This window comes from Natrix helvetica (genome assembly GCF_964273705.1).
Source record: "Natrix helvetica genome assembly, chromosome: 7".
NCBI lineage: Eukaryota > Metazoa > Chordata > Lepidosauria > Squamata > Natricidae > Natrix > Natrix helvetica.
In genome coordinates, this window is record NC_138558.1 from 55,323,179 (window position 1) to 55,348,890 (window position 25,712).

Consider the following 25,712-nt stretch of genomic DNA (forward strand, 5'->3'; position numbering starts at 1 on the left):
TTTCATTCTTTTAATACAGATAGTCTTTGACTTACAACAGTTCCTTTAGTGAGCACTTAAAGTTACAATCGCACTGAAGAAAGTGACTTCGTTCATCACACTTATGACTTCACAAAATTTGGTCATGTGATGAAAATGTGAGTGCTTGGCAGCTGGCATTTACAATGGTTGCAGCATATAATTATAGATAACTATATCTAGCAATATGTCAGATTTTTTTAAAAATATAAGTTTGCCATCCAATTAATTATCCAGAGTTACAGAGAAGGAGAAATATATGTGTCAAACTGTAATAGTCAAAAAAGTATTAGTGCACTCGTTTTAAAAATCAAAACAAGAATAAGAAAAAAAGAAATATAATAATAATAATAATAATAATAATAATAATAATAATAATAATAATAATAATAATAATAATAATAATAATAATAATAATAATAATAATAATAATAATAATAATAATAATAATATTTGTTAGCGGCACCCTCTCCCGAAGGACTCGGGGCGGCGTACAATAAAAAACACATAAAATACAAATATAGACAGTACATACACAAAAATATAGACGTATATGTGGAGGAGGTAGACAGATAAGTGGAAACAATTAAAATAGCAATTTAAAATCCCCTAAGTAAAATTACGAAATTAAAAAACCCGTCAGGAGCGATATGATCAAACTATGGTTGAGCCAGGCCAGCTACTTGGAAAAGGTGGGTCTTGAGCTTTGCACGGAAGGAGCGGAGGTCAGAGGTAGTCCTAATATCCGGGGGGAGGTCATTCCACAGGGCTGGGCCCGCCACAGAGAAGGCTCTGCTCCTAGGCGCCGCTCCCCGGCACTGTCTGGTGGACGGCACCTGGAGAAGTCCCTCTCTGTGTGAGCGAATTGGTCGCAGGGATGTATGGGGCAGGATACGATCCCGCAAGTAGCTAGGTCCTGTGCCATGGAGCGCTTTAAAGATCGTTATCAAAACCTTGAAACGCACCCGATAGACCACAGGAAGCCAGTGCAGCTCGCGCAGGAGAGGTGTCACATGGGAGTACCTTGTACTCCCCATAATCACCTGCGCGGCCGCATTCTGGACCAACTGTAGTCTCCGAGTGCATTTCAAGGGAAGCCCCATGTAGAGAGCGTTGCAGTAGTCCAGGCGAGACGTCACCAGCGCATGAGTGACTGTGCGTAAGGCGTCCCGGTCCAATAGGGGGCGCAATTGGCGCACCAGGCGAACCTGGTGGAACGCCCCCCTTGCCACGGCTGTCACATGGTCGTCCATGGACAGCCGGGCATCCAGGAGGACGCCCAAATTGCGCGCCCGCTCCATGGGGGCAAGTTGTACGCCCCCGATGGCCAGAGATGGAATTAACTGGAATTAATGCATCAGTTTAAATTAAACATTTTAATTTGAATTATTTAGTACAGCACTATCCCAAATATTCTAAAAGTGTGGTTATTGGGCTTTTAAAACCCTGATGGTATCACAGAAATTCAAATCAGGCTACATTAACATCTGCACTTATTGCTAGCCAAGAACATCTCTTTCTTCTATAGCTGATCAGATATAATTCTCCATAACTTATTGAGTCCACTCTACATTTTCTATTGCCCATAAATACTCTGTTCTGTCTTTTCTTTTGTAACTCAGCATAACAGATTTTATAGCTTGTATATCATCCTCAAGTTGCAAATCATACACCAAAAGAAATCAAGAGAGAGACACAAAAAATTTTGTCCAATGCATAAGAAAGTTTCAAACGGCTTGTGACCAGACCAAAACATGTTTGTGTATATAGGTAGATATTTTCAAGGTAATGGGGGGAACAACAGGAAAAATGCATGGATATTGTTGGTACTGCAAAAGGAGTGGCAGCTAGCAGGAAGTTAGGCAAAGGAAGATGTTGGCGAAGATCATTCAAGGGATGGTATGCCATTTGGATATACAATGCTTGAAACCAAGGACATCAACATGGGGGCTTATGAACAAGCCACACAGAAGAGAGGAAAGATAGGCAAAGTGCACCTGCCGTTCCTACTTACTTGTAAAATCCCTCTGGATTTTGCTGGAATAGCTAACAAATTCTGGATCCAATTATCCTGAACCTTCCTGGTAGCAATCAGTAAATTTTATGAAATGTAAATCAACACTTCTGTTGACAGACAAAATGGTTGAAGTCTGTGAAACAGTCCCCTTTTCCCAGTCAACAGTACTGATTTACCACCAGCTTGTCAGGTACTTAAAAGCCAAAAACTTGGCAGCACAAGGAAACAACATCCAACAACTTAGTAGCCAGCCAACAACACCCTTATTAACAACTAAATAGCCACACACAACCAGGCACCACATAAATACTACACATAGAATAGCCCAAAGCAGACATTCTGGTACAAAGAAGTGATCGCTCCAGATTGGATCCTGCAAACTGAAGCGTCTTTTTTTGTATGCCCACACTGTAGATTTTGTCATTATCAACAATACTGTCAAACTAAGAAAGTAAAGCAACTTCAAGTAGGCAATTAGACTCTTGTAGCTTCCACACTAGTCTAGTATCCAAACACCTACCTACCTCTACTTGAGATTTTAAACTAAAAACCACCCTGGAGTTTATAAAACTGTTTCTTTATATTTATTCTTTATATTCCCTCACTTGTGCAGCTGCTGCTATGCTATGCTGATTCTGGGCAGTGGTGACATGGTACTGTAGGAGTGGTTGTTCCTAATAATGAACAGGAGAAGAGAAAACTCTTCTGACTCTATTAGCAGGACAAGAAACCACTAATATGGCAAATTGTACTCTGAGTCATTCTTCTCTACAGAATAAATGGACTTTCCTTTTTGTTAAGAAAATTATTAAAACAATGGTCATAATGAGGAAAAATAACTTAAAAACATGAACCAAAAGGCAGATACCTTTAGGGAGCTGCAAAGAGTCAGCAGGAGTATTTTTTCAGATATCTTTCTCAGACTTGTTAGATTCAAAGTGCACAGCCCTTTAATATTTAGTACAATATTGCTTAAACCATAAACTAAAACCCAGTAAATAGTGGGTGTTAAAGAATCCAGGCAAGGATGATAGAACATATGGGGTGAGGATAACTAATCATAATGAGCAAAAAAGATCCATTTATTCTATTGGTATGGGGTTTTTTTTTTGTTCAATCATATTTGATTCTCAGATTACCTGGACAAGTAGCTACAGTTTTCTTAGCAAGGTTTTGTTAAGAAGAAGTGATTTTCCATTGCCTCCTTCCTAGGACTGAGAGAAAGTGACTAGCCCACAGTTCCCTGGCTGACTTTGTACCTAAGGCAGAACTAGAAGTTATGGTCTCACAGTTTCTAGCTTGATGCCTTAATCACTTCACCAAATTGACTCTCATGGTAGTTATGAGAAGGATAAATTTATTTCTCAGTAACTTGGCTCGTAATAGGCTTCTTATGAATAATTTCTGACAACTCACTCCAATTCCATCCCTCATGACAACAGCAATTACATTCTGGTTGAACATATCTGACTATTCTTATGTTACATCAATAGAAGGATTATCTTTCTACATTATGTAAATGATATTTAATTTTGGTATGCAGAAATCCATCACTAAAATGTCAGGCATCTAGATGTTTTCTAGATGCATTGTAAAAAATTAGCAAGAAAGATTATACTACCACCATCTGGTCTTTTCAGAATGAAAGTTTAAGCACATTTCAATGTGTGTGCATATCTGAAATAATATCACATATTATCACAAATAAAGAGACTTACCAGCCATTTTGTATATTCATCTAGAGCTCTTTTATCTTGTTCTTCTTTCTCAATCTGTTGTTCTACTTCTTTTTTCCTTTCTTGGATTTTTTCTTTTTCCTTTTGCTTCATGAATTCTTCTTTTTTCTCATTCCTAAAAGTTAAAAGAAAAAATGTTTTATAATGTAGGAAGCCCTCATCAGATTAAAATATTCTTTATTCTTAATATTAAAAGTGACAGGATAGGAGAAATGGAGAAACATGTTCTTAAAGGCAGAAAGCAGCCCCGGTCTTCCTGCCATAGTAAAACAGCCTCCAGCGGAAGAGACTGGCCTTTTGGAATGGAGATTTTATATCCATTCAGGAAGACTGGGCCAATCTATTCATAAACAACATGCACAGAAGGTTGGAGCTGATGGGATTAAAATCCACATTCCCCCATCCAAATTCTAAGGACAGGACATGACCTTTAGGACATAATAGGATCAATCCACCGCCATTGAAATAGTAAAAGACACAAGACTCACTACATTGCACAACACCCTGGAGCATCTCAATCACAAAACCCCGGAACCCTATAAAGATCCATCCATTGACCCAATTAAGAGTCAGTCACCCCAGAAACATTGCTGGTGTCACTGAAATTTCTGGAAACCAAATAAACCTTCTTTCTTTGCAATCAGCCTCCATTTTATTTTCAGTGCCTTTATCCTGGCTTGGAACCAGACCGGATTTTTCTTCCCACATTTTGGCATGCTGGATGGGACTCCAAGCTAACCTGACCAATAGACCTGGCAGGGTAAGCCTTCACCTTGTCAGCAACAGACCCCATGCATCTGTGGGTGGGTTCTCTGGACCTTGACCATTTGGAGCAAGGGTAATAAAAACAGAGTTTTGAGTCTTGAGCTCAACAGGCTGCTTGGAAAGAATGTGAGTACCTCCAAATTTTAACTTTTAAAGCCCAGGAGAATGGGGAAAATGTGTGTATGCCTGTGTGTGTGTGAGGATCAATCACAGCTGGATCATGCTCCCTCTGTGTCTTTCCTAGCCACAAAGAGAACTGTTCAATGGACTGACCTTGGAAAGCAAGCAAGGCCGGAGCACAGGACCTTCTGTAGGGAGAAGGGAAGCTGGGTAAAAGTGAAATGGAAAAGTGAGTGAGAGAGTTGGACATGGGCAACCAGCTAGGAGGTCACTGAGTGAAGTCCATTCAGTAGGTGCCATACCACTGCTAAGGAGAGCAAGGGTCCTCCCAGACTCTCCTGAGCCTGAAACCTGAAACAAGGAAGCCCGTACAGCGCCTTTCTCGGCCTTGGAACCAGACCAAAGTTTTGTTCCCACAATAATATAGACAAAATATGCATTGTCATAAAATATAGTAAGTTGTGTAATAAAGTATGCAGAACAAACTTAGTTAGAAGTAGCTGACATAATCAAATTTATAAAATTCAAAATTAACTACCATTTTTCAATTGCAGATCTGCTGTCTTTTCTCTTCTCTGCAACAAGCTCCTGCTCCTTCTTTTTTAATCTTTCAACTCTTTTCTCCTTTTGTATTTGCTGTTTTAAATATGCAGCTTTCTTTTTCTTCCATTTCTCAAAAGCCTAAAAAATAAACAACAAATCCATTAGATTTGATCCAGAAATTCTTATCTTTTTCCACTTTAATTGGTAAAGAAAAAGGAAGTTACAATTGCCATGAAATTTAAAATTCATTATAGTTCTCAACTTACCACCACAATGGAGCCTGCCCATTATGGTTGTAAGTTATGATGATCATTAAACAAGACACCCACATGGTTGCCTTGCTTAACGATCCCCATCCCTCCTCTCCCTGATGCAGTTGTTAACCACAGCACAGGTCATTAGGAGAGCATAGGGTACTTCAGCGATGGGAGAGGCGATGGGAGGTCTAGCATAAGCCCAGGCCACCTGCCCCAGCCTCCAAGGCCTCCCCCACCCCAAGGCACCTCATGGTCCTTTCCTTGCCCAAGAGTCCTCACAGGCCTTTCTGTTGTGATCTGCAGAGCTGGCAGCAGAGTCAGACAGTGAGGAGGTTGGGGAGGAACATGGGCCAGTCCTGGAGTCTGGGGAAGGCTCAGAGAGCTCTGCGTTGGAGGCAGAGAGGGGGCCAGGGTCATCTGGGAGTTATGTGCTGCCTCCAGAGACGGACATCAGCGAGGCAGAGGTACAGGCTCCCCCTGTTCTCAGTGCACCTGCGCAGAGCTGCCAGAAGGCAAGAACAGTTAAGACAGAAGGGACAACTCAGGAGTAAGGCTTGGAGGTGATTGGTCCCTCCCATAGAACATAAAGGAGGAGCAAAGGCACGTGAGACTTTGCAGGAAGCAACTTTGTTCATGCTGGTCATTTTACCATCTGAAGCTCTGTTTTGACTCTTTGCCCCGTGTGGCCTTGCCAAGCTAATTGCCAATTAAGTCTTTGGCAGCGTTTCAAGGAAGAAAAAAGTGGGCGCTTATCAGTTTTATCAGGACTTTGGCAGCCTATTGTAGAACTCTTTACAACTATTTGGGAGTCATTACAGGCTGTGAATGAACATAATTCACAGCTTTGAAATAAAGAGGGTTTTGGGGACTAAGCGTGTGCTTTTTACTGTGTCAGGAAGGCTAGGTCAGAACACTTTCCTGCCATGATGGCCTTGGGCCTGCTTCTTACCCCACTGGATCCGACCCCCATCACTATTTGCTCATTTATTTTCTGTAGATCTTTGAAGCTGTGTTAGGAAGGAAAGCAGGCCACTCCACCCGTCAGCATACCTGCAGGCCACATGGTACAGTCCTGGAAGCAGGTACCATTTTCATTGCAACTGCTCTGAAAATGGTGCTTGATTCCTGGACAGATCCATGCAGCCATGTAGAAATGCCAAGGAAATGAGTGGTCAGTTCTCATTCTCTAACACAAGCTTCAGAGAGCTACAGAAAGCAAATGAGCAATTAGTGACAGGTGGAACCCAGTCAGGTAAGCAGCAGGTCCAAGGCCAGTGTGGTGGGAAAGCAAGGCCTAAGGATTGTGGGAACCCAGCAGAGCAGGTTAGCGAGGAGATGAGAAGTCGGCTGCAGTGTCCCTGCAATTAGCTGTAAAGGTGAATTTGCCTGAATTTTGCTCACATGATCATGGGGGCACTGCAGCAGCAGTAATTTTGAAACCAGATTATAGGTAGCTTTTCAGGCATCCATCATAACTAGTTGCAAATAGAGTAGTGATAAATCGAGGACTATCTGGAGAGCACTGACAATACAGTTCAATGTATATATGATTTTCCACCAAATTTAACATTTGCAAGATTAAAAACTACTGCCTTTTGTGCCTCTTCCTTTTTCTTCTCGTTTAGTTCAGCTTCTTTCTTTTTTTTTGCTGCTTCTATTTTTTTTTTCTCAGCCAATATTTTTGCTTCTTTTTCTTTCATAGCCTTCCAAGCTTCAAAGGATGCAAATGCTTCTTCTCTTTTAGCAACTTCTTTCTATATGGAAAGTAACATTGTAAATGTTGCATACATTTTTTATTATGGTCATATAAACTAATAATCTTGCAGGCATGTAAAATTGCTGGTTTTATAGGATTATTTTTTACTACAAACCATGTAAAATTCAACTCTCTACATTCAACACAGTAGAGCACAGATGCTGCTAACTGTGACCTATTTATCTGAATTGGTAGATATTAATATAAAAGTATCTAATAAGACAGACAATTGTGACTTTCTTCTTTCTTTCTTGAAGAATTCCTGCTATTTTGGAGAACTGGTCTTAGTCACCACACTCACTTGCCAAAAGTATTCGCTCACCCATCCAAGTAATCAGAATCAGGTGTTCCAATCACTTCCATGGCCACAGGTGTATAATATCAAGTACCTAGGCATGCAGACTGTTTTTACAAACATTTGTGAAAGAATGGGTCGCTCTCAGGAGCTCAGTGAATTCCAGCGTGGAACTGTGATAGGATGCCACCTGTGCAACAAATCCAATCATGACATTTCCTCGCTCCTAAATATTCCACAGTCCACTGTCAGCTGTATTATAAGAATGTGGAAGTGTTTGGGAACGACAGCAACTCAGCCACGAAGTGGTAGGCCACGTAAACTGACGGAGCGGGGTCAGCAGATGCTGAGGCGCATAGTGCAAAGAGGTCGCCAACTTTCTGCAGAGTCAATCACTACAGACCTCCAAACATCATGTGGCCTTCAGATTAGCTCAAGAACAGTGCACAGAGAGCTTCATGGAATGGGTTCCCATGGCCGAGCAGCTGCATCCAAGCCATACATCACCAAGTGCAATGCAAAGCGCCGGATGCAGTTGTGTAAAGCAGGCCGCCACTGGACTCTAGAGCAGTGGAGATGCTTTCTCTGGAGTGACGAATCACACTTCTCCATCTGGCAATCTGATGGACAAGTCTGGGTTTGGCGGGTGCCAGGAGAACGGTACTTGTCTGACTGCATTGTGCCAAGTGTAAAGTTTGGTGGAGGGGGGATTATGGTGTGGGGTTGTTTTTCAGGAGCTGGCCTTGGCCCCTTAGTTCCAGTGAAAGGAACTCTGAATGCTTCAGCATACCAAGACATTTTGGACAATTCCATGCTCCCAACTTTGTGGGAACAGTTTGGAGCTGGCCCCTTCCTCTTCCAACATGACTCTGCACCAGTGCACAAAGCAAGATCCATAAAGACATGGATGACAGAGTCTGGTATAGATGAATTTGACTGGCCTGCACAGAGTCCTGACCTCAACCCGATAGACCATCTTTGGGATGAATTAGAGCGGAGACTGAGAGCCAGGCCTTCTCGTCCAACATCAGTGTGTGACCTCACAAATGCGCTTCTGGAAGAATGGTCAAAAATTCCCATAAACACACTCCTAAACCTTGTGGACAGCCTTCCCAGAAGAGTTGAAGCTGTTATAGCTGCAAAGGGTGGACCGACGTCATATTGAACCCTATGGATTAGGAATGGGATGTCACTTACAGTAAATTCATATGCGAGTAAAGGCAGGTGAGCGAATACTTTTGGCAATATAGTGTATTTTGTTCATCTCATATTTTATGTAGAGATACAAGAACATAAAGCCATACAAGCATAAATATAAATTTGTATATTAGAAAAGTAAATAGTCCTTGGTGCTCTTTGAGCTTGATTGTTTTCTTGCAGACATTTTATTACCCAGACTAGGTAACATCAGATGTAGTACCTCATTTCAACCCAGAACTACAAATATTGTCCTTAATTAGAAAAGCTTCAGGATCTGGGGAAAATATACTATTAAATTCTTTCTTTCCCATCACCTTTACTAAACCTACCTTTAAAAATACAATTGTTCAGAACACACTTGTTCCTAGCCAGCACTGCCTATATTCAAGGCTGATTGGGGGCAAATATAGGCAGTTACAACAGATTTTTTTTAAAAAATCCAATAAAAATTTAAAAGCCAATATATAAACATATAAAAACATCAATAATTATTTTGGAAAAAAAAAACATGATCAACATCCTGTCTGTTTATGTTTAGAGCTGACACTAATGTTTGTTATTCTGTGTATAATAAAATAAACTGATATACAATCCTCTTTACTTGCTTCTTTATTTATCATAATTAAGTTTAACAATGAACGTTTACTATTACAGTTATGCTGAATACATGCCAGTCTATAAGACCAACATCATTTGCATGAAGTCAGAAGAAACAGGACATAACTGGAGCATATATGGAATGCAGGGGTGGGTTTCAATTTTTTTTACTACCGGTTTGGTGGGCATGGCTAGATGGGGGGCATGTGACTGAGTGGCCGTGGCCAACTTGATGTCACTCACACACACTTAGTCACTTGACCCCCTCACCAAGCCATGCCCATCGAAACGGTTTCAAAAAGTTTTGACCGGGGGGAGGGGGTCCAGCCTCGCCGGAGCTAAGGGAGCACCTGCAAACTACTCAGTAAGGAAAAATAAATTGTCCTCCTCGGCCCCCAGGAACATTTTGCAGGCTTCAGCAGGGCTGGGGGAAGGCAAAAATGCCCCCGTTTTTGCAAAAAATGGCCCATTTTTCACCTGATTTTTGCAAAAACAGGGACATTTTTCCCTCCCCGGATCCCTGCTGAAGCCTTCTGGAGGCTGGGGGAAGGCAAAAACGCCTCCGGGGACTCTCAGGGACTGGCATGCGCACACGATTAAAAAAGGGGGGAAATTACATTTTTTCAATGAAGATTTTTCTGTGCATGTGCAGAACAGAAAATAAAGATGTCAGCGCCCAGGATAGAATTGGTACGGTCACGTGTCCAGCCGCGTTACTACATATCTGGCCAAAGCGGTAGGAATCTACCTCTGATTGAATGCCTTAGTAAAACCTATGGTTAAGGTTTTAAAACCAACCTTTTCATTTTTCTGTCGCAAGTTCTCAGCTTTGTTTCTTTTTATTCTTTGTAATTCCAAAAGGAAGATTCTCTTCTTTTCCAACCAGTCCTATAAAGAGAGAGAAATAGATAGCAATCACACAGGAATTATCATAAATCAATGAAAAGTGTTGTGTCACCTTACGACAATTTTGTCATATGATTTTGTTAAAATCTCACATTGATTTCTGAACTACCCAGCAGTAAATCATTTGGGAGGCATATAAGCTGAAGTTTATTAAAAACAATAAATCTAGAGAAGTCTCCCTGGAGGATCAAAGTTAAAATTGGAATATGTAATGGGAGCTGGCTAGGTGAATCTGTACTAAATCCATGTCCTCAAGAGGAATAACTGAAATGTGGAATCTTCAGTGTGCATTCAGTTTAACCTAACAAAGTTCCTGAATTGTATTTGGGATTTTATGTGGTTTAATAGGATCAAAAAAATCCAATGACTTAACATTAAATGAAGAAATTTAAGACAATTTGCTCCTTTTTTGTTTAAAAAATGAAATAAAAGGAAGGACAAATACCAGTATTTTCTCATTCATTTGTTCGTTCATTTGTTCGTTCATTCAACATTCATTCATTCATTCATTCTATACAGTCACCAATCTGAGAATCATCTCAACAGATATGAGAAACCCAGAAACTGGTAACCTAACTAAATCGAGAAACTGCTAATGTGACAGATTTTCTCATAATATTAAATATGCTAAGCACATACCTCGTAAACAGCTGCTCGTAAACTATCTGCTTTATCTGCTTTATCTAGCTCAGCACCATATTTTTGTACATGCTTGTTGTCCAAGAACTTTAATGTCCCTAAATATTGAGCAGATGTACTTCTTGGGACAGGAGAGTATTTCCCTGTTTTCTTCAAATATGGAGTACTCAAAGATCTGTAAAATAAAAGTATCATATTAAATTATTAATTGGTTAAATAAACACAGCATGGTATTCTAAGAAAAAGTATGCATTCTTAGGTTTATTACAGTCTTAAAAACACAACTGCAATACTGAAAGCACAATTCAAGAAACAAAAATATTACATCCAGCCTAATATATTCTATATAGTCTAGAGAATCCAGTAGGCAAGCTTCTTGCCCTCTGATGTTGCAAATGCCCTGTTCACTCTGCAATCCAGTTAATTATTGAAAGGAAGAGCTGAGAACATTGTCAGAAACTTCCATCTCTGGAAGAAGAAATATAGAATTCAACATTTTCACATTGTCTGAAGAACTATTATATGTCTGTGAACTAGAAATTGTCATTAGAACATTTAGTCTAGGCAAGTGAAAACATCTGTCTTTTTTAATGTAATAATTTTTATCTGGGATTAATTATATTATTACACACACACACACACACACACACACACACACAAACACACAACCAGGAGTGGGTTTCAAAACTTTTTACTAATTCTGTGGGTGTTTTTCCCCTTTGCTGAATCTCCCAGCAGAAAAGTGAGTTTCCTTCCTTCTCCCCCCCCCCCCCTTACTTTTTAAAGCTTTTTCCCCCCTTGCCTGAACCAGCACCATTTTTACCGGTCCTATTCGTTACGCCAGATTTTCACTACCTCTTCTGGTGTATCGGATCATATAGAGAGGACCCACCTCTGACACATACATGTAGTTTATTTAATAGCAAATATGATCAGTGACAAGCAACTAAAAAAATTAAAAGGATTAAAATATAGTAAGAGTAGCAATATATATACAGAGAGAGAGGAAGGAAAGAAATGAGAGGGTAAAAAAAAATGGTAACAAAAGCTTCATTGCAAAACTAGTATTTTCCTCCTGTGCACATGTCATGTATTTTTAAAAACTCCTTCCTTTTACTCTGCCTGGATTATCTTTTTCATCAAACAGTTTGACCTGATTCTAAAATAAAAGATATTAAATAGGTTCTGTTCAACAAAAACAATGATTTTGAGAAATACAGTAATATCAATCATGAATTAAAACATATTTCAGAACATTGCTTTGGAAAATGACTACTGCCTCTTGAATCATCTAACTCACAAGTCTGATTACATGTATTAAATTATATTGTCTGTCATTTATGTATCAGAATATAAATTGTGAAAAATTTAATATCATGCCACTTCACACAGCATATATGTCAAATTATTATTAACTATGTAAAATATAAAGAATGAAGTTTCCTAGCCCAAAAAGATACAATTATTAATATTTCCAATTAGTTCTTTGAGAAAAATTAAATTTCCTACCTGATTTTAGCTTTTTGTGGAACTGCCTCTACCTCTTTACCCTCTTCCTAATATAACAAAAAAAATGGTTATACGACCCAGTAAAGACTCAAATTACCGATTTATGTTGATATATGAAATTAAGGGCCTGAAAAAAGATGGAAAAGTTGTGATATACAATTTCCTTTACAGCACATACACCAAGTCTAACAAGGCACTATAACTGTTATGCTACAATTCAACACTTAAAACTCTTGATTTATTTTTTTTCAAGCACTTATTTTGCTTGAGAAAGAAAAGATAATTCCATTAGAAACTACGAATATTGACCTTTGTCACTTAACATTACAACATAGATCCAAGTTTAAGCTTGTAATCGTTATGTATAACTAAATATATTGTGTATATCATGTATGAACACTTTAACATTATGCTACTTTGTACAGCAATGGTCACGTTTTAACAGCAGTCATATTAATTTGATTCCTGCCAAGAATACATGATAATGACCCATTAATATTACCTTTACAAAATCCTTTGAATTATCCATTATAGATTTTGAAGTAGTTAATGCTAGTTTCTGTTCTGATTGATCATCTTTTGGTGTCTCAATAGAATTATCTTCAATGACACTGGGTTTTAACATCTGCACTTTTTGTTCTAGAAAGTGTTCATTTGAATTATATTGCTTCTTAGTATTCTCATAAACTGTGGTCATCATTAATTCTATCACCGAAGGAGATTTTCTGTCATTCTCTGGCAATCTGAGATCATGGCTATAGTCAATTTCTTTATGTTCATTATCTATTTTTAAAAGGAAAAGTTAAAATTATCAATTGTATTAATTTTAAAGACAATTAACAAAGATGATAACAAAAGAATTCAGACAAATGTATGTGAAGCTGAATACATCTACCTCAGAATTGCATATGAAACAAATATAAATCACACTAATTCCTTAGTACATATATATCCATATACAACAGGAAATGTGAAAACATATTTGATTGAGTGAAGAGACAAGGTAAATGGGATTAAGGGAGGCAGATGCCTGTGTATTTCCTCTACATAAACACTATAAGGATAGCTTCCTTTGTGTGTACAGTGCAAAAGATGCTGTCAGATCCCTAAAAGTGATACTGCCATTCAATTGGAAGGAGGATGGCCTTGGAGTTGATTTATTAGCAGTGCCTGTGACAACTGATATCTTACAACTGGTTTCCTGGCGCCAAACTGCCTTGAGATCCCCTCACCTTTTGGGGGAATGTTTATGATGGCCATGTGGGATGTTTCACTTTAATGTCTAATGGAAAATAGCCTCGGGAATGTATGTTTATTCAGTTCTCAGGACAGTTGATAAAGGAAACATCTCCACACTTGTCTATTGGCTAAAATCTGCATTCTAACTAATGGGAGGGGTCTCTACTGCTTTAATTTTACTTGCATTGCCTAAGGGAATTCAGATGGTGCTTTGAATTCAATGGCTGCCATTCTACTTAATAAAAGGTTCCTTTTGAAATACTCCATTTCAAGAGTCTTCACTTTCTTAAGTTAGGAGAGGAGCCTTCCCATAAAGCAAAGCTCTGCAAAACGGTCAGCCCGGAGAAGCAATATTTGCTCTACTGAGGGGACCCTGCAAACCATGTCGGAGCACAACAGTGAGCAAGGGGAAGCTGAATGTTGGAGGGAGACATCAAACCCCTACCAACCAGAGACCTGCTTCATGTACCCTGTCGGAGAGGATGAGGTGAACCTGGAGGACCCCAAAAAGTCCTGCTGGTCAATCGGCATCAGGATGAAAGACGGCTGGGATGGGAGGTCCAGAGGAGTCACCCTCACCTGTGGTAACCGAAAACCGGGGTGGGAATTGGAGACTGAAGCCCCCTCTGACCAGGAGAAGCTAAATGAAGCCTCGCTGAGAGAGGATCATCTGAAGAGACATGTAACCCAGTTGGTGATGGAGATTTAGGAAAATCTGAACATCCGGGGGGAGCCAGATCGGCAGCCAAGATTAGAATGGCAGCAGCCGCAGATGATGCTAGAGGGGCTAACCCCCTCTGGGCACTGCTGATCAAGCAGATGGCACAGCAGCAACAGCAGGGAACCCAGCAAACCCTCTCCCCCAGTTGGCGCATGGATTGGGGCCCACTCCCAAAAAACCCCAAAACCTGCAATTAGAAAGAAAAACTCCTTCCCTTGGGGTGAAGTTTGAGGGAACCTGAAAAAATTGGGATTCTTTGTGGCACATGTGCTCACCTATATGTAAGAATACGATTTTCAAATGCAAGCATCCTGAGTGCAAGTGGTTACCCTAGCCCTGGAAGGAGCCGCTGCCAGATGGATGGTAACCTTACATGATGCCGATGTGCCAAAACTGCTGGATTTCAACCGTTTCATAATGGCCCTGCGATGACGTTTCGAGGACCCCCTTGCAGACCACAAAGCATGCGACCACATTAAAGTTGTGAAGCAGGGACGGTGGCCAGTGGCAGAGTATACCGAAGAATTCCAAAAGCTATTATGTCGTGTGAACTGACCAGAGGATATCCTGGTAAGCTGATGCAAGGATGGGCTAAGTGATGACCTCTACAATGCCTGTGTGGCCCGAGGTGCACTGAACCACCTACGTGAGTGGTATCTCACTGCCGAAGAGGCTGAGATTGACATATCGAGGAACCAGTACCGAGCGGGGCGAGTGTGGAAGAAATCCCCACTGGAAGTAAGAACCTTTCAATCTGCAAACAGCCTCCAAAACCCTCAGCTTGTTTTAAGTGTGGAAAGGAAGGGCCCTGAGTTGCAGAATGCCGTTCTCAAGCACTGGCTAGGAGACCAGAGTGCCCATTGGGGAGGAAACCTATGAAACCTGGCCAACGCAGGAAGGAGACGGTCCTGAGGAGCAAGGAGATTGTAGAATCTCCACCCCTCCCCTCTTTGAGGAGGAAACCCAGGCGTCTCAGCAGGAGGAACCATACTCACTTGGAAGCGATCCAGAGGATGAACCACTGGTAAGTAAACCAATTAAACCGCTTACCTTCCCCCTAAGACTGTTTATCCCCAACTTGGAGAGGGGGATAAAAATCTCTGTCTTAGTGGACTCAGGGTGCACCCGTTTGATCAGCCCAACCCTGGTAAGGAAGTTGAGGATTCCTTGACTCTAGGAACCATAGGGAGAAAACCCAATACTTAGTTGCTTGGAAGCATCTACCTTCGTCCCAAAATGAATGGGTAGCTAAAATAATCCCAATATCCTGACAAACTTTGTTAAAATACTATGATGGAATTTTTGTTTTTATCTTTTCACAGGTGGATCTCTCCTTTTTCTAAGGATGGCAACATGTCAGATTCCTAAAAGTGATGCTGCCATTCAATTGGGAGGAGGAGGGCCTTGGAGTCGATTTATTAGCAGTGCCTGTGACAACTGATATTTTACAACTGGTTTCCTGGTGCCGAAGTGCTTCATTGCATGCAACCAATATAATTGCTATTGATAGGAAGTAGGGCCATAACATTTTAAAAAAAATATTTATCTATTAAATAAATTAGGAACTCGAGGCACATTTCAGACATTCAATTAAAATGCATTATAAAACATTAAAACAATAAACAATGCTCATAAATTTAAAATTCAATGAAAGTAAAATTAACCAGGATGAAGAGTGAGGAGAAGGGGATCTAATTACTTCATCAACCACTTCCAAAGTGCCACACCCCAACTGGGGTGCAGATTAATTGGCATAGCCATGTCTGCAAGGCCTTTTGGAAGGCCAAAAAGGTGAGTGCAGATCTCATTGTGGGTGGTATGATAGTCCAGAGGGCAGGAGCAAGAGCAGAAAAGGCTATTCCTTTGGATGTTGGGGTGCCCAGCATGCCCCTTCTACCAGCATGGGTAGGGCATGCTAATTCCATCAAAATGAACTGGTTTCTCAGACTGCCTGAACCCATGCCATGAAGGTTTTAAAGGTGATAACCAACACCTTCAATTGGACCCAGAAGAAAACTGGCAATCAGTGCTGCTCACAGAATAGCAGTTTAACTGTCCATGCAGCTGATGTTTTTGGATACTCTTCAAAGGTAGCCCCAGATTACCTTCTGTTAAGGATGATGTATATACTATGATTGATAATGTAACCATGATCTCCATGTTGGAAAGATCAAGGTCAAATACGGAAAAAGAGAAAAATTATCCTTGCGTTACATTTCTCTAATAAATCTGGAAGTCTTCATCTTAAATACCTTATACTCAAGTATATTATAAATCAATTAAAGTATTATAATAGGGCAAGCATTTAATAATTGCAATCCTGGAATTGTCACTTAGGTAATCTACGACAGGTATATTTATAATTTAGTGTTTGTGGATTTTACTTCATTTAATCTAGATACTTAAAATGTATGTAAACCCAACAAGAGAAATATTAATTCTGTGGAAGAGAGAATGTAATGTAGCTCAGATTAAAATTTTTCAAGAGACTATATTTTCCATCATGTTATAGCACTGGACATGAATGCCATGGGAGGGAAGGAGGAAGGAATGGAGGGGGAAGGAAGGAAAAGGGTTAGGAAAGAGGACTGCCACAATAGATTATACTGGATTGACGATATGCTACTGGATTGACGATATATAGCTGGATTGAAAGTGATATTAAACATTAACCGATTTGAAAATCATTTAGAATTTTATTGAAAAATGTTTTTCCTGGTTTTTGAATTCATGAAAATATGAAAATATAATGGCAGATAACTGTGAGAGAATTATAAAATAATTGGAACACCTAGAAATTCAGTCAGCAACATTTTGCCCATTCAACCATTCCAATTCTCATAGCAAAGTAACTCACTTTACGCTAAAATCATGGATCTAAACATTTAGATCTATTTCTAACCAGCAAGTGAATAACCACTTCTGTTAGGCCCTGGTCTTCATCAATGCAAAACACAAAGAGACAAATTGTAAGACAGGTAGCTACAAAAACATGATTTATATTTAAACTATGAAAACTGGCTTAATAATGTTTATCAGCAGCATCATAGGCTTTTTGTAACAGAAATTTAATTTTAGAACAAAAGAAAATAGGATATAAATTAAACACACAATATATATATAAATATATAAATAATTTGGTTTGTTTATGTTATGAAACTTAGATAAAAACAAGCAAAGACAGTACAGGAACATAATTCTCTAGTCTCATTTTGAAAAATGTAGGCTAATGGCCAGAAATTACTTCAAGGAAAATTGCACTAGATTTATAATACTGATTTAGATATAAGTGGTATTGGAAGATGACAGTCTATAGATAGTTTGTTGGATCATGTCATGCGGATAAGTGAGATGCTGGGTTTTATTTTGTTAACTTAATACAATACAATACAATAGTAGAGTTGGAAGGGACCTTGGAGGTCTTCTAGTCCAACCCCCTGCCTAGGCAGGAAACCCTATACCATTTCAGACAAATAGCTATCCAACATCTTCTTAAAGACTTCCAGTGTTGGGGCATTCACAACTTCTGGAGGCAAGCTGTTCCACTGATTAATTGTTCTCACTGTCAGGAAATTTCTCCTCAGTTCTAAGTTGCTTCTCTCCTTGATTAGTTTCCACCCATTGCTTCTTGTTCTACCCTCAGGTGCTTTGGAGAATAGTTTGACTCCCTCTTCTTTGTGGCAACCTCTGAGATATTGGAACAATGCTATCATGTCTCCCCTAGTCCTTCTTTCTCTTAAGCTAAACATACCCAGTTCCTGCAACCGTTCTTCATATGTTTTAGTCTCCAGTCCCCTAATCATCTTTGTTGCTCTTCTCTGCACTCTTTCTAGAGTCTCCACATCTTTTTTACATCGTGGCGACCAGAACTGAATGCAGTATTCCAAGTGTGGCCTTACCAAGGCATTATAAAGTGGTATTAACACTTCACGTGATCTTGATTCTATCCCTCTGTTGATGCAGCCTAGAACTGTGTTGGCTCTTTTGGCAGCTGCTGCACACTGCTGGCTCATATTTAAATGGTTGTCCACTAGGACTCCAAGATCCCTTTCACAGTTACTACTACTGAGCAAGGTATCACCTATACTGTACCTGTGCATTCCGTTTTTGTTGCCTAAATGTAGAACCTTACTCTTTTCACCATTGAATTTCATTTTATTAGATAGTGCCCAATGTTCAAGTTTGTCAAGATCCTTCTGTATTTTAAGCCTGTCTTCTGGAGTGTTGGCTATTCCTGCCAGCTTGGTATCATCTGCAAATTTGATGAGTTCCCCATTTATTCCCTCATCCAAATCATTGATGAAGATGTTGAAGAGTACTGGGCCTAAAACAGAGCCTTGGGGTATTCCACTGCATATTTCCCTCCATGTAGATGCAGTTCCATTGAGGACTACACGTTGAGTGCGGTTGGTCAGCCAGTTACGAATCCATCTGGTGGTGATGCTGTCTAACCCACATTCTTCTACTTTATCTAGTAGTAGGTTATGGTCTACCTTATCAAAAGCCTTACTGAAGTCCAAGTAAACTATATCAACGGCATTCCTCTGGTCCACTAATTTTGTCACATTATCAAAGAATGCAATAAGATTAGTCTGGCATGATCTGTTTTTGACAAATCCATGTTGGCTTTTGGCTATTACTTTGTTTGCTTCTAGGTGTTCGCAAATTCGTTGCTTGATTATTTTTTTCAGAATCTTTCCTGGTATTGAGGTTAGGCTGATAGGTCTGTAGTTTCCTGGATCTAATTTTTTCCCTTTTTTGAAGATGGGAACCACATCAGCTCTTTTCCAGTCCTCTGGTAGTTCCCCGGTGTTCCAGGATCTCTGAAAGATATAATTCAGTGGTTCTGAGATCTCGTCTGCTAGTTCCTTCAGAACTCTGGGGTGTAATCCATCCGGTCCTGGTGATTTGAACTCGTCTAGGGTAGACAGGTGCTCACTTACCATTTTCTTCCCTATTTCAATTTGTGTTCCTAATTTTGTGGTGCTGCTTTTGATAGGTTGGACTGTTTTATCCCTTTGTGTAAAGACAGATGCAAAACATGAGTTAAATAGTTCTGCTTTCTCCCTGTTGCTTGTCACCTTCTTGCCACTTTCTCCTAGCAATGGACCAATTGTTTCCTTAACTTTTTTCTTGTTTTTAACATGTTGGAAGAAGCTTTTTTTGTTAATTTTTACTTTTGTGGCAAGCCTTTCTTCATTGTGAGCCTTAGCTTTCCTTACTTCATCTTTACAGGCTAGGGCTATTTGCTGATATTCTGCCTTAGTTATGTCCCCCTCCTTCCACTTTTTATACTTACTTTTTTTGTCTTTCAGTTTGTCAGATAGTTGTTTATGCAGCCATGCTGGTTTCTTTTGGGAGCTGTTATTTTTCTTCTTCATTGGTATTGTGTTAGACTGGGCTAAAAAAACTTGTTTTTATTGTGTTTGTGGTTTTATTATAGTTGCAAATCACCTAAAATTATGCTGTAGGACGGGCAGCCACATAAATCCTTTAAATAAATAAATAACTAAAACATCCTATACATTATAAATAATATTTCAAAGTATTATATCTTCATATACTTTACCTTTAGAGGAGGTTTCATTTCCAGATATTGCCAAATTAGAATCTCCAGTTTTCTCATTTACTGATGAAAAATGGATAGATAATGAGGATGAGGAGTTTGCAATCAAGGGGCCCTATAATGTAAATAAAGTCTCTTGGGTATCTTAAAATATACACGCAAATGCAACACACATAGACACACTCATATATGCATACTAAAGTAAAAGAGGGACGAAATGCACAGAACTGAGTCAATAAAAACTCTGCACCAAGTGGAAGATCCAACAGGTTCCTAACAAACCTAGCAGACAACTTTGTTTTCCAAAAAGTAGAGAAGGGAACAAGGGGATCAGCCATATTGGACTTAATTCTCACTAACAGAGAGAAAATGATAGAAGGTGTTGAAGCTAGAGGAACCTTGGAGGCAAGTGATCATGCAATATTGGAATTCAACATTATGCAAGCACAAATAGTAGAACAAACTCAAACTAGAGTCTTGGACTTTAAGAGAGCTAATTTCAATAAACTTAGAGAGAAGCTTGGGAAGGATTCAATGGATAAGAATCCTCAAGGGGGAAACAACTCAAGAAGCTTGGGAAATTTTAAAAATTGTGATTACAAAAGCCCAGTCTCGCACAATACCAATGTAGAAGAAAAATAACAATTCTCAAAAGAAACCAGCATGGCTGCATAAAGAACTCTCTGACAAATTGAAAGACAAAAAGGGTAAGTATAAAAAGTGGAAAGAGGGGTACATAACTAAGGCAGAATATCAGCAAATGGTAAAGATGAAGTGAGGAAAGCTAAGGCTTACAATGAAGAAAGCCTTGCAAAAAAAGTAAAAAATAACAAAAAGCTTCTTCCAACATGTTAAAAAAAGTCAAGGAAACAATTGGTACATTGCTGAAAGTGGCAAGAAGGTGACAAGCAACAGGGAGAAGGCAGATCTTTTAAACTCATTTTTTTGCATCTGTCTTTATACAAAGGGAAAAACAGTCCAACCTATCAAAAACAGCACCACAAAAAACAGATTAGGAACACAAGTTAAAATAGAGAAGAAAATGGTAACTGAGCACGTGTCTACCCTAGATAAGTTCAAATCACCAACACAGAATGGATTACACCCCAGATTTCTGAAGGAACTAGCAGGCAAGATCTCAGAACCACTGAACTATATCTTAGAGAACCTGGAGCACTGGGGAACTGTCAGAGGACTGGAAAAGAGCTTTCTTTCAAAAAAAGAATAAAAATACACAGATCCAGGAAAGGACAGACCTATCAGCCTGACCTCAATACCAGGGAAGATTCTGGAAAAGATAATCAAGCAACAAATCAATGAACACCTAGAAGTAAACAAAGTAATAACCAAAAACCAACATGGGTTTGTCAAAAACAGATGACAGACTAATCATTGCATTCTTTGACAAAGTGACAAAATTAGTGGACCAGAGGAAAACCGTCGATATAATTTACTTGGACTTCAGTAAGACATTTTATAAAGGAGACCATAACCTACTACTAGATAAAGTAGAAAAATGTGGGTTAGACAGCATCACCACCAGATGGATTCATAACTGGCTGACCAATCGCACTCAACATGTAGTCATCAATGGAATTGCATCTACATGGAGGGAAGTATGCAGTGGAGTACCCCAAGGCTCCATTTTAGGCCCAGTACTCTTCAACATCTTCATCAATGATTTGGATGAGGGGATAAATGGGGAACTCATCAAATTTGCAGGTGACACCAAGCTGGCAGGAATAGCCAACATTCCAGAAGATAGGCTTAAGATAACAGAAGGATCTTGACATTGGGCACTATCTAACAAAATGAAATTTAATGATGAAAAAAGTAAGGTTCTACATTTAGGCAAGAAAAACAAAATACACAGGTACAGTATAGGTGGTACCTTGCTCAAACTGTGAGATGGATCTTGGAATCCTAGTGGACAACCATTTAAATATGAGCCAGCAGTGAGCAGCTGCCAAAAAAGCCAACACAGTTCTAGGCTGCATAAACAGAGGGATAGAATCAAGATCATGTGAAGTGTTAATACCACTTTATAATGCCTTGGTAAGACCACACTTGGAATACTGCATTCAGTTTTGGTCACCACGATGTAAAAAAGATGTGGAGACTCTAGAAAAAGTGCAGAGAAGAGCAACAAAGATGATTAGGGGACTGGAGGCTGAAACATATGAAGAACGGTTGCAGGAACTGAGCATGTCTAGTTTGATTTAAAAAAGGACTAGGGGTGACATGATAGCAGTGTGCCAATATCTCAGGGGTTGCCACAAAGAAGAGGGAGTCAAACTATTCTCCAACGCACCTGAGGGTAGAACAAGAAGCAATGGGTGAAAACTAATCAAAGAGAGAAGAACTGAGGAGAAATTTCCTGACAATTAAAACAATTAATTAGTGGAACAACTTGCCTCCAGAAGTTGTGAATGATCCAACACTGGAAGTTTTTAAGAAGATGTTAAATAACCATTTGTCTGAAGTGGTGTAGGGTTTCCTGTCTAGGCAGGGGATTGGACTAGAAGACCTCCAAGGTCCCTTCCAACTCTGTTATTCTATTCTACTCTGTTCTGTTCTATTCTATTCTAATAATTACATGAATTATATTTATCATTAAGTTGGTCAGTTAGCTTAAAATCTGAATGAAGTCAGCTTAAAATGTGGATCAGATGAGATTCTTACAGTAAATTTTCTTTGGGTATTTAGTACCATATGTAAGAGTTATAATATTCTGCTAACCTCAGCACCAGGACTTTCAGAAAGTGCTCTTCTTTCAGATTTCATCACTTGATCATTTAATCTTGTTTCAGAGGATGGTGCAGATAAAGAAAACAGGCGATGGTGATTAGGTATTCTTCCCTCTGCCTTCGTTCCTTCGTAGTCTTCCACGTGGTTACTTTTCCTCAAAATACTTCTAGGTTGAGGAGATGGCTTTGAAAAATCATATAATGCAGGAATGCTTATATTTTCAGCTAAGAAAAATATAAAAAATAATGATTACCTACTTCTAAAAATGTTCATTTAGAATAAATTTAAATTCCGTAAATGCTGCCTTCATTCAGTTATAGTCAGAGCACACAAATAATATGTGTCCAAAGATTTGTTACATTCTGGGACTTTCTGATAGATATGAGCTTGTATTTATTGCTAAAATTCATTTCTTTGTATCAGCAGGCATGCCTCTTTTGAAAGCAATTAATTTCTGCAGTAGCACACTAACATGCAATTCAGAGAAACCATCTGTTCCCTATTGCTCCTGATATATTAGGTGAAACTTTAGCAACCAAGTGAAAAAACAACAACACAATTCTACAATTCTACATGACATGGTTGCCTTGTAAGCTTGCTCCCTTCTTCACAACCATAAATAATTCCTTAACACACACACCAAATTAGGTACTAGAACTATAATCTGATATCTTTTCTAATAGTGTTAATGTAAGGTCAGGCCTGCAGCCATATTCCCTTTTGGATCGTTGGCCTGCCACACTTTCTATTATTCTATTATGTCGTTTCTATTATGGGAAAATGGGAGGGGGATGGTATGGAGTTAAATGCTATGTAGCCAAAATAAAATTCCTTTCTAGAATCCAAGGTCATCCTTTTGTCTCTACACCTCTGCATTTGACCGGAACTTGATGGTTAGAACTGCCAGCATGGCACTGGGACATTGACCCATGTGATGGACGTGTGGGCAAGATTTTGAACTTTCAATTGGGTGGGGAAAACCAGGAAGCTTCAGATTCGGGTTTTCCCAAATGTGCCAACATGGCTCTCTTAATAAATTGGAACTTTGAGCAATACTTTGCCTTGGACTCTGATTTAATTTTGGATGCTATTTGGAACCCTGACAGCTAATACATCATGGCACAACCATTGAAGTTAAGGTTAATATCTTTGGTGATCTAACAGAACCCATCTTTGCTACCAAAGGTATTAAAGACAGGATGAATCTTCCCTTGATTATTATTCACCATTTTCATTAACAATGTTGTTGCTAAACCATAATTCTAACGTCCTTCCCTTGTGTACCACTTTATCTTTATGTTGATAATGCAGATATACTGTGCGTAACCCAACTGGGCCTAAAAGCTTTATCATTCTACTGCTCTAGCAAACACTTCAAAATAAACTAATCTTTAAAAAAAAAGAATTCCAATGCAAGAATTCTAGAAAATGCTTTAAGGCCCCAATTAGATGAATGATCAACAGCAAACTCACTGAACAAATAAAATCCTTTAATTTTCTAGGTTTGATTTTCTATCTGCTGTGTTATTAAAACAAGATAATTTATAGTAAAAACCAACGGTTTCTCTCTTGCCAGATATGTAGGTTAATTTGGTAATAATTATTTTTCAACAGCTATTAAATTATTTAAAGTCAATGTTCTCCCAGTATTTTGCTCTGTGGTTGTCAGGAAGTATTTTGATGCTATATGTTCAGCTAGTTATAGTTTAAAATGTACTTTCCTAGTTTAGAAGTAACCTAATCAAAATACTTGTTTGTACTACTTGCTTTGGGACATTATAAAAATCTGGTTAAAATAGAAAAAAAAACTCCAAAGTACCATAAAGTCATATATAGTATAAAGCAGAAAATACTAATATTTAAGTGTGAAATGTAACCAAAACTTTTTTCACTACATATAATTCTTAGAAAAAAATAAAGAAATATCATAATTTAAAGAGTTAAACATATATCTATGTTTATAGCAGCAAGAATAAATTTTGTTCAGCACTATAAGACACAATTTCAATAATACACACATATCTATATGTTGCATTTGTGCTGATAAATAAATAAAGGGAGACAAGTATAGATCTATTTCAAGCTATTTAGCTCTCATCAGCTAGCCATACCCTTACTAGGAATCAAACCCGGGCTGTTTTTACATGTTAGGCAGTTGTATTAGCTTCTAAGCCACAAGCTCTTCTCTCTTATCAGCTGAGCCAAGGAAATACTTAAGTGTTATTGTCAAAGCACCTGGTATGGCCAAATATGGGAGGGAGCATACTGCTTTCCTTTTGCCTTACAGCTCCACCCTAGGAGCCTTCCAGGCAGAAAAAACAGCTGCTTTGACAAGACACTTAATCATTCCCTGCTCAGCTGATAAGGGAGGAGAGTTTGCGGCTTAGAGGTTTATATAACTGCCTAACATGTAAAATCAGCCCAAGTTCAAATCCCAGTAAGGGTATGGCTAGCTGATGAGAGCTAAATAGCTTGAAATAGATCTATACTAGTCTCCCTTTATTTATTTATCAGCACAAATGCAACACAAAAATGGTTTTCTGCCTGGAAGGCTCCTAAGGTGGAGCTGAAAGGCATAGGGAAGCAGTATGCTCCCTCCCATATTTGGGCATACTAAGTGCTTTGACAATAACACTTATATTTGTGTTACAACCCCTGGGATGCCCAACACAAATATATACCCATTTCCCTGGCCTAGCTGATAAGGAAGAGAGCCTGTGGCTTAGTGGCAATTACATCTGCCTAATATGCAATACAGCCCTGGTTCGATTCCCAGTAAGGGTATGGCTAGCTGATGAGAGCTAAATAGCTTGAAATAGATCTATACTAATCTCCCTTTATTTATTTATCAGCACAAACACAACATATATATATATATATATATATATATATATATATATATATATATATATATATATGTATGTATGTATGTATGTATGTATGTAATGTATATATGTATATGTACATACATACATACACACACACACACATATTCACCTATACATATACATATATATAGACACACACACATACACAATAGAAATTTAAATAAATTTAAGCAAGAATGGTACCCATATATG

General features: G+C 38.9%; 1 protein-coding gene across 1 annotated transcript in view; it reads right to left on the minus strand.

The window, feature by feature from the left end:
• The window catches only part of MAP9 (microtubule associated protein 9), a 42,852-nt gene that overhangs the window by 3,326 nt on the left and 13,814 nt on the right, over window positions 1–25,712 (minus strand). The window contains exons 5-13 of the mRNA XM_081958894.1: window positions 22,624–22,856; window positions 19,888–19,999; window positions 12,861–13,141; window positions 12,359–12,405; window positions 10,850–11,024; window positions 10,103–10,192; window positions 7,049–7,210; window positions 5,195–5,337; window positions 3,754–3,886 (exon numbers count right to left, since the gene is read on the minus strand). Coding sequence (XP_081815020.1) covers window positions 3,754–3,886; window positions 5,195–5,337; window positions 7,049–7,210; window positions 10,103–10,192; window positions 10,850–11,024; window positions 12,359–12,405; window positions 12,861–13,141; window positions 19,888–19,999; window positions 22,624–22,856 — 1,376 coding nt within the window. The remainder of the gene's footprint in view (window positions 1–3,753; window positions 3,887–5,194; window positions 5,338–7,048; window positions 7,211–10,102; window positions 10,193–10,849; window positions 11,025–12,358; window positions 12,406–12,860; window positions 13,142–19,887; window positions 20,000–22,623; window positions 22,857–25,712) is intronic.